Source organism: Equus asinus, chromosome 20 (assembly GCF_041296235.1).
Source record: "Equus asinus isolate D_3611 breed Donkey chromosome 20, EquAss-T2T_v2, whole genome shotgun sequence".
NCBI lineage: Eukaryota > Metazoa > Chordata > Mammalia > Perissodactyla > Equidae > Equus > Equus asinus.
The window spans coordinates 59,405,293-59,421,493 of record NC_091809.1 but is presented as its reverse complement, the minus strand read 5'-3'; the positions used below and the strand labels follow the sequence as shown (position 1 = coordinate 59,421,493).

Below are 16,201 nucleotides of genomic sequence, written 5' to 3'. Positions count from 1 at the left end.
AATGAATTTTTGCAGCATACAAGGTTGCTGTGATGCCTCAATGACAAGATACAATGGGGTCAAAGAGCCGTAACTACAGCTCTGCTTTGTTTTCTTTTTCTCCAAGAAGATACAGAGTACAATAGCTTTCAAGTTATTAATATTTATATCGAGAGCTAACAGTAACCTGAATGCTAGAGCAGAAAACGCAGGCAGGGCCTTTCCAACTCTGCACATAGGGACTTGGCGCAGGTGGAGGCACTATACTTCCAGAAAATGCGGCTCCTGCGATTTAAAGGCCTCCTGCTGGGCTCATCCAGGTCAGACCACGCCAAATATTATTGGAGGCCAATTATAGCACAGGGAGCTTTCCTTTCTTTCTGCCATCCCCACGGCAGTTGTCAGGTCAAGATTGCTCATGCTCTGCTTCTTTCACCCAACGCTACAAAGAAATTCTAGAAGTGACCCTTCCGCGCATCTGTACTCACTTCTAGGTCTGGAAAGAAGGCCGGGGGTGGGGTGGGGTGGGGTGGGGGAGATTGGAGGGAGTAGCCGGTCAAGGGAAAGAGCGCAATTTACGTACGCAGTCCTGTTTCCCCACCCTCCAGGGCACGCAGACTCCACTGGGAGGCGACTCTTCGGTCCCTCTATAGGCGCCAGGCGCACGCACCGAACACGCGGTGGAGCCGGCGGAGAGCCTCGCGGGGTTCTGCACCCACCTCCCGGGTTACCTCTTCCCCAGCCCGAGCCCCGGGGACCGGGCCCCCCTCCTCCTCCTCTTGCCGTCCAGCAAAGGAGGAAGAAGGAAAGATTGAAGGGTGGGGGGAAGTGGTACCTGGAGATTTTACACTTTTTGAGGCCTCCGTCTTCCGCTACTGCCGCTGCCACCCCAGGGGATTTTCTCTTCTTCTTCACTGGCATCTTCCGCCCTCCCCGGCAGGGCGGGCCGGGGAGCCGGGGAAGGGGATCGCTGTCCGCTGAAGACTCCTCAGTGCTGACACCGGGTTCCCAGAGACAGCAGCAAGGGAAGGAGCAGAGTCGCCAGCCCGCACCAGAGCGGCCCGGGCCGGCCGCCGCCCGCTCCCAGGTTGCCTCCTCGTCCTCCTCTGCTCGGGGCAGGGGGTCCTCCTCGCCGGTGGACACTGCGGCTTGGTCACACCGGCAAGAGAGAGCGCGGCACCTCCACCAGTCACAGATTCCGAGAGCAAGAGGCTCCGTCTGACCTGGATGCGAATCGCCCAGGGCCGGAAGTGACGCAGGCGCAGAGCCGGTCGCCGGGAGGGGCGTGGCTCTGGGTGGCCAGGGCTCGCCGTCCGCCAGGCTGAGCGATGCTGTGTGGCCGTCGGAAGTGCAGAAATCGTGTACTGTTGGCCTGTTGAGCGCCTTTGGTTGGCCAGGCTATCCCGACCTTACTCGCGAAGCTTCCACCTTGTCCTAATGCCGGTATTCACCCCCAAGAAATGTTTTATGAAACCACTAATACTCTGCAGTTGGCGTTAAAAATAACCTGGTAAAGTAAACCAAGTGTCACTTCTGAGCTCTTCCATTCAGTAGCTCAATTAAGCGCACGTTAGTTGTTCCCCACCCCTTAAATGATTGTTTTCTTTATGGGCCGGCGGTCAGGCTCCCGCTCTCCCACCTCCACTTCTCCGCCATACCTGACTTCCGCGTATCACCTTTCCCCTTAGAAAAACTTAGCTCTACTATTTCTATTTCTACAGAGATCACCTCTCAGACAAGAGTAGGTGATCGCTGACCCAGTAAAGAGGAATTTGGGGGACAATTCTAAGGGGCCTTTCCCCAATCCTTACTACCCAATTCACTTGTAATCGTTCCAGCTCCACTTAAGTATTCTTTATAAATAAAACTTATTGCATGTAAAGATTATATAGTAGAAAGTCGTTTTAGTCAATATATATGTGTAAAATAAGTTCACACCTGTAAACCAACTGTTATGGGAGAGGACTGAAAGTCTCTTTAAATTCAGTAACAGTTGATGCGGTTCTGGTGAGACTGCCTCCACCTTGGCACCCTCATCTGGCCAATCAGAATATCATATTTCCCTAGTGCCCTTAATTGGTTCAGAATGGACAGGGGACTCAAGACCTGCCAGTCAGTGCCATGACATGACATTGAACAATCAGGAAACAACTTTATTTCCTATAGACTTTAACTTGAGATGATGTGGAGAATGAAGCCAGAACTCAGAAGAGATAGAATCAAACAGAAGGACAAAAACCAAGACATGATTTTATGATATGAGTCCTGAATCTATGATATGCCCTGGTATTTTCAGATGCATGAGCCAATAAATCTCACTATTTTGAGAATGCAATTAAGTTCTGTTACTTACAACCAAAAGAATGTTGTTCTTGAATGCTGTAATCCTACAACCCAATTAAAAATGTGTGAGGCCAAAAAATCAAATCTGAATAAGATCAAGTCTCTAAAAAGAGATGCCATCTGTAAGTAGTGGATGGAGGAACATGTTAACAATAGAATCAGCAAAATCTAGATTGTCAGAAAATCTGCAGACTAAATAACCCAGATTCCACAACAAATTATTAGAGAGGGAGAGATAAATTTTAAAAGACAGATCAATCACTTTCCATATGTGGTTCTTATTTGAATCTTGATTCAAATAATTTAATCAATATCATGACATTTATGAGGCAATAGGAAATTTGAACACTAGCTGATATTGGTGAAATACTAGAACAGGCAAAACTTTTCTATAAGACAGCATATCAGTGATGCTTGGGGGACTGGGATGGGATGAGGATGGAGGGGGAAGACTGACTGCAAAGAGGTACAAGGGAACTTTTTGGATAATAGACATATTCTATGTGTTGATTGAGGTGGTGGTATATATACTTGTTGAAACTCATTGAACTATACAATTAAAAATGTATGCCCTTTATTGTATGACTATTACTCCTCAGTAAAGTTGATATAAAAAGTGTGAACCCCCCCAAAAAAACCCACAAAACAAAACAATGACAAAACACCATTAGAAATAACCAAGCTGATTTCTTCAATAAGTGAGCTGCAAAAGCTAAATATGCCTTTTTCCAAATAGGACAAAGGAAATGGAATAAAATTCTAAAGGATGAAGAGTAAGACCTTGGAGGACAATGTTTAAGGGATATCCCTCCAGAGAGCAGAATTAAGGCCTAATGATGGGTAAGAAACCTTCATAATGTCTGTCTAGCAGGATACCAGCATTGCTATGGACCAGTGACAACTATACATCTTTGATTCTTTTCTAAATAGGAATATTTATTGTGGTTATCGTGTCCACTCTCCACTGTTGTTTATTGCATGAGAGCGGGAAGCAGATAATTGTCTCTTAGTTCACAGGTCACTGGATGATAAAGAACTACTTCTAGACCTAAGGAAGAAGACCCGACCATACCTGTAGATTCTGGAGATTCAGCTGAATGCAGTGACTGGATAGGAGCCTACTTGCATCTATAGAATTCTCTGAAAAATAGATAAAAGACTGGCTTTATGTATGGTATTCATTCATCCAGTCTGTTATTCAAATAATATTTAATGATCACTTAACCCAGGAACTGTGCTGGGTTTAGGGATATAAAAGGGAGGCAGGACTCCTGCATTCATGAAGCTTACAGTCTGGAGGGGGAAATATATGCGGCCTATTTCTAGTCAAGAGAACGTTATGAACAAAGAATAGTGTCAGTAATCTATACTTGTCAATGACATTAAGGAGAGGGTGATTTCCAGGTTCATGTAGACCATTTTCTTCATTGTCTTCTCTGATCAGTATCTATTGCCACCACCATACCTCCATTCTCAAAATGAAGCATTCCTTCATCCCAATTACTCTCACAGAAGGGGCATATTGATAGCATCACTGCCTGTGAGCAGGATAGAAATGCCTACTTATATGGTTTTGATCTTTTCTGATGCTTACCAAAACACGAATAGTACATTATTTTCCATCAAGAAGGCACCTATAATGGAGAAACAAACTATGACAGAGTACTGTGGTTCTCTGTCGTGTAGTAGAATTTTTTAATGAAAGTCATGAGAAGGGAGGGATAAAGCATTTACTTTAAGCAGAAACTCATGTGTTCTGGTTTCAGACCCAAAGAAGATACTCAGTGACTTTAGGTAAGACACATAACTTCCTTTATCCTTCTTCTTATCCTACTGTTACATAGAAGGATATAGTAAAAAAACGACTAAATAATATCCATTTCTAAAGATGGTAGATGTATATTTATGCCAAATAGCACAGTAGGCAAAAAGACTTGAGCCTGAGCCATAGCTCTGTCATCTATTTGACATGTTGGTTATACACACATCCTTTAGCTCTTGGGGGTTATAGAACGAAGCCATTAAAAACAGCTTTTAAAATAGTTGTATTTGTATTAAAGCAGCCAAAAATAGTGCCCTAAAATGTGTTAATTTATATATTGTTTATTTTATTTCAGTTCATTTTTTCTTAACACCTGCTTAAAATAGGGCATTTCCACTTGCCAGAAAAACAAGCAACACAGAAATTAAGTGTTTTATGGGATGCCACATGTTATTGTGGTCCTGGATCTATAAAAATGCTCTCCATACATTAACACTGATTTTCAAAACAACCTTCTAGGTCAAAATTTTGTAAAATATTTCCATGCCTGTAAACCCAGAGAAATGGGATGTTAAAACAGGACTTTCTGTTTTGGAGCTTCAGTAAAGCCCATGAGAACTCCTAGTGTTTTAGAGAGGGTTAACAGTGCAGAACTATGTAACACAGACCATGTACCCCATACCTCCTAAAGCAGTGTGCCAGAGTACATCAATTGCAGCCTGACTGTGGCCCTGGTGCACTCTGGGACCTAGCCTGAGGCAGTACCACTATCTGGAACGTTGCTTGTCATCATGACAGACAGACGGAAAGGAAAACATGGAACCCCATGCTGGCTGTTAAAGGTTCTGCTCTGAAGTGGCTTGTATCACTTCTGTTCAAGTCACACACCTGAGGCTACTCTTGAGTTCATCAAGATAGGAATGTGTAATCCTCTGGCAGAGAAGGGCACCAAATAAAGATAAATACAGTCTACAAGAGTATGGGATTAGAATGAGATTTTATCCAAAATCCAGGGAAGAAAGTTCACAGAGCAGTTTTAACGGGGCAGTAGGGAAAAGCATAAGATTGGTTTCTACTTATACCTCACTGTGGCAGATTTTCTTTTCCAAAGATGGTTGAAATATCTCTCAACCCACACGTTCTTCTAGACCCTTGCCACTCCCTATCAAGAATGGAGTCTAATTAATAAAAATAATGATAAATCAATATTGGCTCATGAATTGTGAGAAATGTACCATACTAATGTAAGATGTTAAGAATAGGGGAAATTGGGTGTGGGATATATGGCAACTTTCTGTATTATCATTACAATTTTTTTTGTAAATCTAAAACTCTTTTAAATACAAACTTTATTTTTAAAAAAGTCAAAGTCAACAGAAATCAATAAATAAAAATTTAAAACTAGTAGAGTGTGGGAAGAAAGTAATAAGTCAAGAGAGAGCCACTTAGGTTCGATGCCTTTAGAAAGGTCAGAATTCATAAAATTCTGGATGTGGGATCATAGGAAGAAAGCATTGTCTGGCCTATCAGGTGGCCCCAAACAAAGCACTTTCAACTTGAAATTTAACCAAGAGGACTAAGAATAAGTGCTCAGCAGGGAAATCATATTAAGATGGACACTTGATTTGCCTTCCAACATGTGAATATGTACCCCAAATGAAGAAAAGTAGTTCACAAAATTAAAATTACTGGCAGAGAGTGTATTGTTTTGATGACTTGCTGCAGAGAAGAACTCTTTTTGAATGAGTGGTAGAGAAGACCAAAAGTGAGTGCAGGCAGCTTGTGTGTAGGTGTGTTCTTATAAGCATTTTACAGTCTTAAGCATAGATGTTTGTCATGTTTTTGTCACGCTGTTTACTTCCCAAATTTAATATTGGAAAGATGGCATAGTGGAAATGGTTTCTTAAAATGAGAACCACCATTAGACTGATGGATTTGCCTTTTTTAACTTTGCAATCTCGTATAAAAAACATAATCACGTTGTGACTCAGTTTTGCCATCTGTATGATAAAATAATAATGTATGCCTTATCTAGACATGACAGCAGTGCATTGTTGAAAAAATAGGAAAATAAATGTGAAACTGCTATTAAAACTAAGGGGTACATAATGATGATCAGCTGGATACATCATTATGTATTCATACATAGTCCTTAGGGTCCTTGGGGTCTACCCAAAAAAATGAAGTTCTACTGGTCTAGAAAGGGGATTTATTTAAGGTGGTCCACAGAATCAAAGGAAGGGATTGCAAAGAAGGAGGCATGTAAAAGGGGTGAGTTGCTCTATTTTTCCATCCAAATTCTGGTAATGGTGCTTTCCTTGCCATGTCACCACCACCTTTCTGAATGTCAAAAGACCCTGTCTTTAGTTTCAGGGATCCTAACCACGTTCTTAGCCATTAAAAATAGGGTTGTCTACACAGGCCAGTTTGAATAGCACTCAGCAAATTCTCCAGTTGTGGTTACGCATCACTTCTTTGGAAAATCCATAGGTGACATGTGGGCAGTTACTGAAGGTCCTCACTATTCAGCACACAGCAGATTAGTTCACATGAACTCATTCCCTCATCTCTAGCCTCATAGAGAGCTTCTCCAAGTTTGAGCCTGTCTAACTCTTGAATGTGTCTCCTAGCCAAGATAACCTTCAATTGTTATGGCATAAACTCTATGCTCTGCCTCTTTCAGGGCCCGGACTTTTAATTTGCAAGAGCCTTCTTGTCTTTAAAGAAAATATTGCTCATGGGAATCAAAAGTTTTGGCTTTCAACCGCATTTTTTTTAATATCGGGGGTTTCAAGGGCATATTTTGAAAGTAAAACTAAACAACTGTTTTTCATTTCTGATTTTACAGTAATAATTCTCCTTGAGGCAATGAGAATGACAGTGACTATAATGATCATGAGGAAGAATGTACAAAAAAGAAAAGCACAAAAAAATTTTTTCAAGATATTTTCTCTCTATGGGCTAAACAACCAGAGAATTCTCTGACAATCTTCACTGAACTCTTCCACATTCTGTATGCAGCTAAGGCTTCCATCTGCACATCCTCCTGGTATAACCTACACCTGGGACCAGCTGCATAATCTGCGAGGCCCAGAGCAAAATGAAAATGCAGAGTCCCTTTTTCAAAAATTATTTAATGCTCTGTGTAAGCATACTATTAAACCAAGTGCAAGCCCTTCTAAGCACAGAGCCTTGTTCGACTGCATACATTGCATGCTCTTGAAGCCAGCCTTGCACACACCTTTAAAGCAAGTCAAGGCCTGAGTGATCCACAGGTTCATCCAATGGAGCTCCAGGTTTCTGTGTCAAAGAGTGCTATGTGTTCATTAAAAGTCATTCTTTCTTATTCTGGAGACACGGTAAGATTACATTTCCCACCCTCTCCTGCAGTCAAGAATTGCCATGAAAATCTCCTGCATAAGGCTTCACTCTTTACCTGCTAATCAGCCAGATTCAAATAACTCAGGAGAGAATTCTACTATCCTAAGGGATAATGGAGCCACAAAATGGCAAAGGTCTAGATCCCTGAATCATCACATGGAAGACTGCCGGCCAAGGACCACAAAGAACTGTCAAATGAAGGAGAAATAAAGTTCTACTATGTTAAGCCACTGAAATTTTGGGGTTGTTCATTGTAACATTTGCCATACCTTGACCAAATCTGTCAAGACGAAGCTATGCGACAATAACAAGTGACACCAAAATCTCAATATCTATGATAAGAACAAGTTTATTTCTTGTTTATGGTATGCCATGAAGAAGACTATACTCATCCTAGCTACTCAGGGAGCTAAGCTGATAAAAAGTTCATCTTGACTTCTGCTTCCACAATCACCACAGCAGTGGGAAAGAAGCATGGTAAATCATACATTGGCTTTTAGGTTTTCTGTGCATATGTGATATATCACTTTGACTTACATTTCAAAGGTCAAAACAAGTCAAATGGTTGTGACTATCTTTAAAAAGAGTAAAAAAGTGCAGTCCTACTATGTGCTAAGAAAGGGGAAATCCAGACATATTTAGTAAATGACAGTAATTCTACCACATGAATGCAGACATTGGTGATTGGAAGGAGGGTGCTGCCATACAGAACTTAAAATATGTTGTGTAGAGTAAGTAGTCAGGCAGCAAAGAAACAGAATGGCAGGCTGGTTAGCCACAGAGCTCTAGTGTGCTTCAGTAAAATATTTAGTAAAATTGTCCCCAGAGAGAAGTAGAAGTTGACCATGAGCCTAGTGAGACTCTAACTCTATGGGAAGTAGATGGAGGTAGAGTGTTAGCATGTTGGTTACACATATCTGCCTTTAGCAAGATATTACAAGAAATAGGGGAGCTCAGAGGACCACTGGTTCGTTTTCTAGAAGAAATAGAAGAGTACTAAGGGATTCTAGAGATCGAAGTCCTTTCAGGGCTAGAAAAGTTTACTGCTCCTAGACGCTGAGCAATAAGAGAGAAGACTAGAAAAAGTTTTAAGTGACAAAGGCACTAAAAGGTCTCTCAGTTTAAAAAAAAAACGTAGGGCCGGCCTGGTGGTGCAGCAGTTATGTTCGCACGTTCCGCTTCAGCTGCCCAGGGTTCACCGGTTCGGATCCTGGGTGCGGAGAGATGGCACTGCTTGGCAAGCCATGCTGTGGTCGGTGTCCCACATATAAAGTAGAGGAAGATGGGCACAGATGTTAGCTCAGGGCCAGTCCTCCTCAGCAAAAAGAGGATGATTGGTGGCAGATGTTAGCTCAAGGCTAATCTTCCTCAAAAAAAAAAAGTGACATTCTTTTTGCAAAGATTAGGTTAAGAGTTTTAACCTTGCCATTCAAACCTCTTGTTTCAGATAGCCTCAAAATAGCTTCGTTAGCTTGAGAGAGAGGGGCATGTGTACGAGGAAGCAAAGAAATAAATTATTCTTGAGAATTATATATAGGAAAGAATTAGAATGTGGACTTTAGAATATGGAACTAAAAGCAAATACATCAGAAAGCCTACTAAGTTTTTAAAGGAATTGTATTGTTAAGGAAACCATGTGCTTAGACTAAAAAAAAAAGACTTTGAGTCTTAAAACAACCATCAAGCTCCCAGAGTTTCCTCCAGGAGGAAGTCCAGATAACTTACTTTTTTTAGTTTATAGGTTGCTGGACCATGAGGAACATATTTGAACCTCATAGAAGGGTGTGTGCATCACATGGAGATCTTAGATTCCTTTCCTTTCTCTAATAAAAGACTCCCCAAAATGTGTATTCATTGACTTCATAGCCCCATTTCTGACAAGAACACTACACGTGATAGGAATCACTTTCATTAGTTTCAGTGAATATGTTTCTTAAAGGTGTAAAATTTCAAATTTCATATTAGATATCTTTAGGGATTAAAGGTGCCAAGCAATGCTTGAAAACTGGGAATTGTAACTTGGCTTCTTTTTCTGTAAATTTATCCTGAGCTATCCTGCTGAGTAAATTGATACTGCCAAGTTTTTGATGTTCTATTCTCATAGCAACAGGCTGTGATGTCAGAGGGTTATTTTATCACACAATTTATCCAAAAAAAGACGCTGGGCTGTGAAGCAGAAAGCTCTAATTTAACTGCATGTTATTCAACAATCCTTTTATGTAAATAAAAACGGAAATAGAACTAGAAAATAAAAGATTCAAAGTAATAGCTTATGTGAACATTTTTATTAATAGTTGTCATAGTATAAAAAAGCTTTCCCTTCTGCATTTTATATCAGTGGTTATGTATTTTTTAAACAATATTAAAGGGAACATTAGGGGAACAAAATTTGCTACCCCACAATGTGTCTCTTTGGGATGAGGGTTATTTTAAAGTGATTATTTTTAAGAAATGTAAAGACTCAGGAAGTTCTGCTTTTTACCTCCCTCTTAACTGGCTAAAGAATTTAGAAAAAGGGGCTGTTCCAGGAGAAGAGCTATGATCAAAGAATATGAGCTAGGTTTGGTAGAGTGGGAAAAACTTCACAAGGCCTGTATGATCAAAGTCCTCTGTATCTCATTGTCTCTGCATAGCATGGCAAATAATTGTTTACCAAACCATTGCTTTTCCCAATGTCCTACAAATTGTCTTCCTCCCCTTTGAACTCCAAATCCCTAACCCCTTCTCCTTAGCCTCCATTGCCTGAATTTCTGGGAACCTCATATCTTTGGGGTTCCCATACATATGTAATTAAGTTTGATTTTCTCTTGTTAATCTGTCTCATGTCAATTTAATTCTTAGACCAGCCAGAAGAACTTGGAAGGGTAGAGGAGAAATTTTTCCTCTCCAACAGCATTCAGTTACAAGGCTAAGCAAGACTGTTTCCTGTGAATAAAAGGTAAGCTAGATCACGCACACTGTAAAGAAAGCAGCATCAAAGCATCTAAAAGAATAATCAGCATCATTATAGAAGAAAAGATTACTTATTAATATGTTTTGAAATTTTTTAAACCAAGAACTTAAAAACAGTAGTTTCACTAGCATACTTCATGACACTGAAAGGCAAAATTAAAAGTATTATCTCAATTTATCAGACAAATGATTATCACATAATTTGGTATAGGTGCAACAGACTTCATTAAGACAGCATTCTATAGAGCAGTTTTACAAACTCCCATGCCCACAGGGCCTGGTAGGTTATATAAACTAGTGAAATGGCCTGGGTGTGAGACAGTGGGGTGGGAGAGTGCATGCTCTATATGCAGTTGGCTGGGCTAGATTAGACCGGAGCAACAAAGAAGCCAGTAGCTCATCGTATAAGACAACAAAATTTGTTTGCTGGCTCACAGGACACGTTGGTCAAGAATCAGCTGGAGACTCTGTTCTTTGTCATTAGAACAACCACTATCTAGGACGTTATTGGTTACTATGGCAGAGCAAAAAGAAAGAGTATAGCTTATTTTGCTTAGTCTGAGCAGTATTTTTTTCTTAGTTTGAAAGACATTTGAAGTTATGGTAGTCATTAGGACTGTTCCCAAATATTCTATAGCTCTCTTTCCTTTTGTCCACAAGGTCCAGTTGCACTTACCTGCTCATTTGCAGTTAGATGTGACCGTGACTTGCTTGGCCAAAAAAATATCAATGGAACTTATGTGCAGAGACTTTAAGAGCCAATAAATGCTTTGCCATATGGTTTCTTTTCCCTCAATAAGAATAAGATATATTGTTAATTAAAAAAATTGTGAGTATTCAAGAGAACTCTTACATAAGGTAATTATAAACTAAAACTTAAGAAGTAGAAATAATTTTTTACCAGGAAGTATAAAACATCTCAAAACAATACTTAAAAAAAAATTTCTCCCAAAACTGGTGTTCCTTTTATTTTAAAAGACAACAGCTTTAGGGTACTGTCTCTGCCATGCCTCTTACAATCCTTGCCATTAATATTATATTTAAAATGAACTTTGAGATCTAATTTTTAATACATAATGAAGCACCAGCATTCAAATGAATAGTATTTAACATCTGATAGAAGATTCAAAATATTTAAATTATTTAATCATAGTATATTTTCTCATAATGAAACACAAAAGTACTATCTGCAAGTAACTCCACACTTTGATTTTGTTCTCCTCTGATGTCTGTTTCTGGTTGTTTTTGTCAGTGGGGATTGGGGAAGATCATCCCCACATTATCACATTTCTGGCCTATTCCTCCACGTCCTCAACCATGCCCAGGACTAGGTGGGGAGGGAGGTGGGCAGAAATGCGGATGAAAGAATTATCTTCCTCTATATGTTATAAACCAATAAACACTAACTCCCATGCTTACAAATCTACTTCCATTCTCCTCATATATTTTCAGTGCAATTGACTGCAGGAAGAATTGGCTCCCTATTAGTAAAGGTAACCAGAATAGTGACTATTCACTGACTTAGGAACAGAGTCCGAAGAAATAGAATTCCTTTTATTCTATAGAGACACGTGAAAATGTATAGAGGTAAATATATTTAAGTATTTGAGTTGAACATTAACTGTCATATTCAAGTTATAGTTTATTATACTGGTGATTGAAATCTGTAAATATCATGCTCTAGAGTAAGTTTCAGCTTCTGCAAATTTGAAGAAGAGGTTCTGAAATGGCATTCTTTTCATGTGCAGCCCCCCAAGACTGTCCAAGAATAGTAACTCGATGATTATTGCTTTAATATGAAAAATATTATAACAATCCTACAGTATTTTTTCTTTAAATTGAATGAGTATAAAGAATGTATTTAATAAGTGGGGCAATACTTTATAACTAACACTATATCTTTAATATAATTTGCCTAATATTTGTCAAGCATAATGGATAAAACAGGAAAAACCTTTTCCTCTAGTCACTTTCATGTTATAGATGGAGATACCTTAGAGATCGTCTAGAATGGCACTATATTTTGGTGGATAGCTGGCTGTCTACCACTGTGATACAGTGTCTAGATTGGTTTGGAATTGGGTATGAATCCTGGTTCTACAACTTACTGTCTCTGTGGCCCTAGGTAAGTTATTTAACTCAGATCCTTTCTTCTTTATTGAACCCTCATGAGTACAGGGACCTTGTCTATCCTGTTTTCTACTCTATGCTTAATTCTGGTTGTACAGCAGTGAGCAAGATACACAAAATCCCAACCCTCATGGGGTTTATATGTCAACTGGGGTTCCTGTTTCTTGACATCTGGGTTAACCTTGATTCAAATACTCAAATTTCTTATCTTGTGGAAGTCCAAAGCTTGCCCAAGATTTCTACAAATTCCTTGCAGGATGACATTCTCATGCTCTCATCTGCTTTCTAGACTCATGTTCCTACACGTGTTGCATTCTTATTCACGATATTGCTATGGATGCTAAATACAGCCATTTCACACATTTCCACCAAGACAACTCACCTAGACCAAGCATTTGTGAGTAATGAAGACTTTCTTGAAGACTTTGGGAAGGGTCATAATGCCTATTGCAGAGCAAGAATCTCTGTATCCATATTAGCCATTTTTGCTTTTAAAACACATTTTGACTACTCAGTCACCCTGGGTTCATGTTTGGATTTTTTCCCATCCAGGGGTCAGCATCCATCTCATTGACTCCTCTCCCACCTCTTGGGTTATTTCATGAGAATTTGACTTCATTTCCCTTTATAATTTAGAGCAATTCAGCTGTCTTTAGTTCCCACTCCCAAATCTTAAGATGCTCAGCAGATAAAAAGACACTCTTTCTAATTCTAAAATTATATAGTTTTAGGAGGAAGTTGTGATTATTAAGGGCAAATAAAAAAAATCTGTATATGGTTATGTTCCTTAGGATGATCTAAAATCAGGGCTGAGATGATGACTGACCAGACCAAAAATCCTATGAGGGCAGGCACTATGTCTCTGGGGCCTAGTTCATTACTTGGCACATAGCAGCATGATTTTAGAAGAAAATGATTGAATTCAGAGTCTTTGATGAACACTGGGATAAATGACTAGCAGTTTAGTAGTTTATAGTGATGCCATTGGATAGAAAAGAACGAAGCCTGATTTCATATCTATATTTCTTCAGTATTTAGTTGTGCTTGTTATAACACAAATTAACAAGATCATTGTATGTTTTGGTTATTTTACAAATACGGCTGTGTGTTCAGGTAATGGCTGTGATGAAAAATTGGTGGTTAAATTTTTCTGAAACTAATAATAGAATAACAAAATAAAAATAATGGTGGGAAATAAACCAAAGCAGAAAGGAGTGGAGGAAGATCGAGGAAGTAAATTAACATTGTATCGAACTCCTATTCTTTATCAGCTCTTCAAAAAACGAATTTTAAATACTGATCTCTTAAAATACTTATTACAACCTAGATAGTATTTCCCCATTTTACAGGTGTGGAACCTGACGCTAACACAGTGGTTTGCTGACGGGGGCAGGAGGAGAGGGAGCACTAGAGCCCAGCTCTCCCAAATCCAGGCCACGCTGCGGCACTTGAAGACTAGCTATATCTCTTCTAATTACGTGTTATAACAAATCAGTATAGAGAATAAAAGGCAGGTTCTGCGACCTGACACAAACTTGCCCGAATTCCTTACAATCGATGACCGCGGCGAGCAGCTAAGGAGCTCCGAGGTGGTCGATCGTCTCCGAGAGCTTTGCGTGCGCGTGCCCGAGATGGTAACGTCGCCTGCGCGCCGGCGACGGCGCCGCCGCAATGCTCCGTCGCCATAGCGACCGGTCCTGGCAACCGCGAAGCGCTACGGGCAGGCTGGCAGGCTCCGGGTTTGAGCACAGCTCTGCTCTTCCCTGCATTTCCTTCCCGATTGGTTTCTTCTTTGTTCCCAGTTTTCCGCCCTCCCTCCCCTTTTCCCTTCTCCGAAATCATGGCGGGCGGAACTGGGGACGTTCGGAAGATTTTCATCTTCACTACTACCCAGAATTATTTTGGACTGGTGTCGGAACCCTGGGACCAGCCACTGCTCTACAACGGTCCTGAAATCAACAACTTCTTGGATGACGGGAACCAGATGCTCCTTAGGGTACAGCGATCCGACGCCGGAATCTCCTTTTCCAACACGGTATGGTTCCCTGCACCCCTGCCCTGATCTCTCTTAACGTCGCAGGCTCAGCCAGAGAGATGTTGGGTTCTTCTTCAGCCTTCTCGCGGGATCCTCTTCAAGACCCTAAGGCTGTCTCTGCCTTGGCTGCGTTGGCCTCGAGCTTCTGCGTGTAGTTTCCAAGCTTGCGTCCCCCATCTGACCCAAGGAGATGCCCTGTCCACACACCTGAACAGAACAATTATATTCTTTTCTAGTTTTTTTTTTAAAGATTACAGATGGATTATATCTAAAAAGAAAACATTTACTTTATTTAATTATTAAATTGTTTTTCCTCCTTTTTAAAGTTCTTTGGGGCAAATTCTAGTGTATCTTTTTTTGGGCTAGCACTGCACTGAGTTTAAAGTTGCTCCGGGAAAAGATTAGTTTGGAATTCAAATCTTTTACTAAATGATATGATACAAAGTTTAAATTCTTTTTTGATGTACAACGTGTAATGTATTGATTTATTTATTGCACTGCTGCCTTCACTGGCCGAATTGCTTAAGAGATGATTGCATTTGCAATCAGGACTTACATATATATAAACCTCAGAGTAAAAAATTGCCTCACACATTAAAGGGACCCCGTAAATGGATGAAAGTTAACAAATCATAGACATTTCAGACCTCTTCCTTTTGTGTTCACCCATATCCCTAGGTGTAATAGAGTATTTGACACACAGCAAGTATTGGGTGCATTTTTATAGGATGGTTGAATCATTCACCCCATTTGCTATGAATCCTTTGTCCTGGATTTAATTCAGTCCTATTCAATAAACATTTTTTTTTTTTGAGGAAGATTAGTCCTGAGCTAACATCTGCCAATCCTCCTCTTTTTGCTGAGGAAGACTGGCCCTGAGCTAACATCCATGCCCATCTTCCTCCACTTCATATGTAGGACACCTGCCACAGCATGGCTTGATGAGTGGTGCCGTGTCCACACCTGGGATGCAAACCTGCGAACCCCGGGCCACAGAAGTGGAATGTCCACACTTAACTGCTGTGCCACTGGCTGGCCCACAATAAACTCTTGCTTTGAACTCAATATATGCAAAACACTTTACTAGGCTTGGTGGGTTTACGATGATAATAAGGATGGAAGATCACAGCTAACGTTTATATTTCTCTTTACATTCTGTCAGGCACTGTTCTAAGCACGTTATGTGTATTGGCTCATTTAATGTTCACAATAGTAAAAGATGGGTACTATTTTTATTTCCATTTTATAGCTGAGGAAAGTAATGCACAAAGGTTACATCCTAAGTGTTAACTACTCCACTTCTCTAATAGGTGGGATAATTCAGAATAGGACCCCGTGCTTCTCCCCTCCAGAACCTCACTCTAGAGTGGTCCAGGATGACATATACTCAACAAAGTATAAAATTGGGGCACAATGTTGTAAATGCCACTGAAAGATTCGAGTGTAATGGGAGAACAAGATAAGGAGAGGTTTGGATTTGTGAAAATGTATCTTGGATTAGTTACTGCGAATTGAAGCTATAACTTTTTTAAGTTAATGCTATTACCAGTAGAACCTAACACTGTATTTTGTTTTTAGTCATACACCATGCTACAGGTTTTTAGTTATATTTGAAAATG

At 40.2% G+C, this 16,201-nt stretch overlaps 2 protein-coding genes and 1 long non-coding RNA gene across 8 annotated transcripts in view; 2 read left to right on the top strand and 1 right to left on the bottom strand.

Annotated features, from left to right (window-relative positions):
* The window catches only part of DCUN1D5 (defective in cullin neddylation 1 domain containing 5), a 39,513-nt gene extending 25,333 nt beyond the window's left edge, over window positions 1-14,180 (bottom strand). Inside the window, exons 1-3 of one of the 4 annotated variants that reach the window (XM_070490372.1) lie at window positions 14,100-14,162; window positions 11,094-11,208; window positions 815-1,486 (exon numbers count right to left, since the gene is read on the bottom strand). In XM_070490372.1, the coding sequence (XP_070346473.1) occupies window positions 815-900 (86 nt within the window). In that variant the 5' untranslated portion in view covers window positions 901-1,486; window positions 11,094-11,208; window positions 14,100-14,162. Of the gene's footprint in view, window positions 1-814; window positions 1,487-11,093; window positions 11,209-14,099 lie in introns of those variants that run through there. The other 3 variants (XM_014860024.3, XM_044753471.2, XM_044753473.2) reach the window with 3 other exon arrangements.
* Window positions 1,353-9,615, top strand: LOC106843121 (uncharacterized). Its single transcript, XR_001401107.3, has 3 exons — window positions 1,353-1,489; window positions 3,059-3,162; window positions 6,933-9,615. It is a non-coding gene; the product is annotated as an uncharacterized lncRNA (long non-coding RNA).
* An 11-nt stretch (window positions 14,181-14,191) lies between the features above and the next one.
* DYNC2H1 (dynein cytoplasmic 2 heavy chain 1) overlaps window positions 14,192-16,201 on the top strand; it is a 289,645-nt gene continuing 287,635 nt past the window's right edge. For 2 of the 3 annotated variants that reach the window (XM_070490369.1, XM_070490368.1), the window contains exon 1: window positions 14,193-14,582. In XM_070490369.1, the coding sequence (XP_070346470.1) occupies window positions 14,388-14,582 (195 nt within the window). In that variant the 5' untranslated portion in view covers window positions 14,193-14,387. Of the gene's footprint in view, window positions 14,583-16,201 lie in introns of all 3 variants that reach the window. The other variant, XM_070490370.1, reaches the window with a different exon arrangement.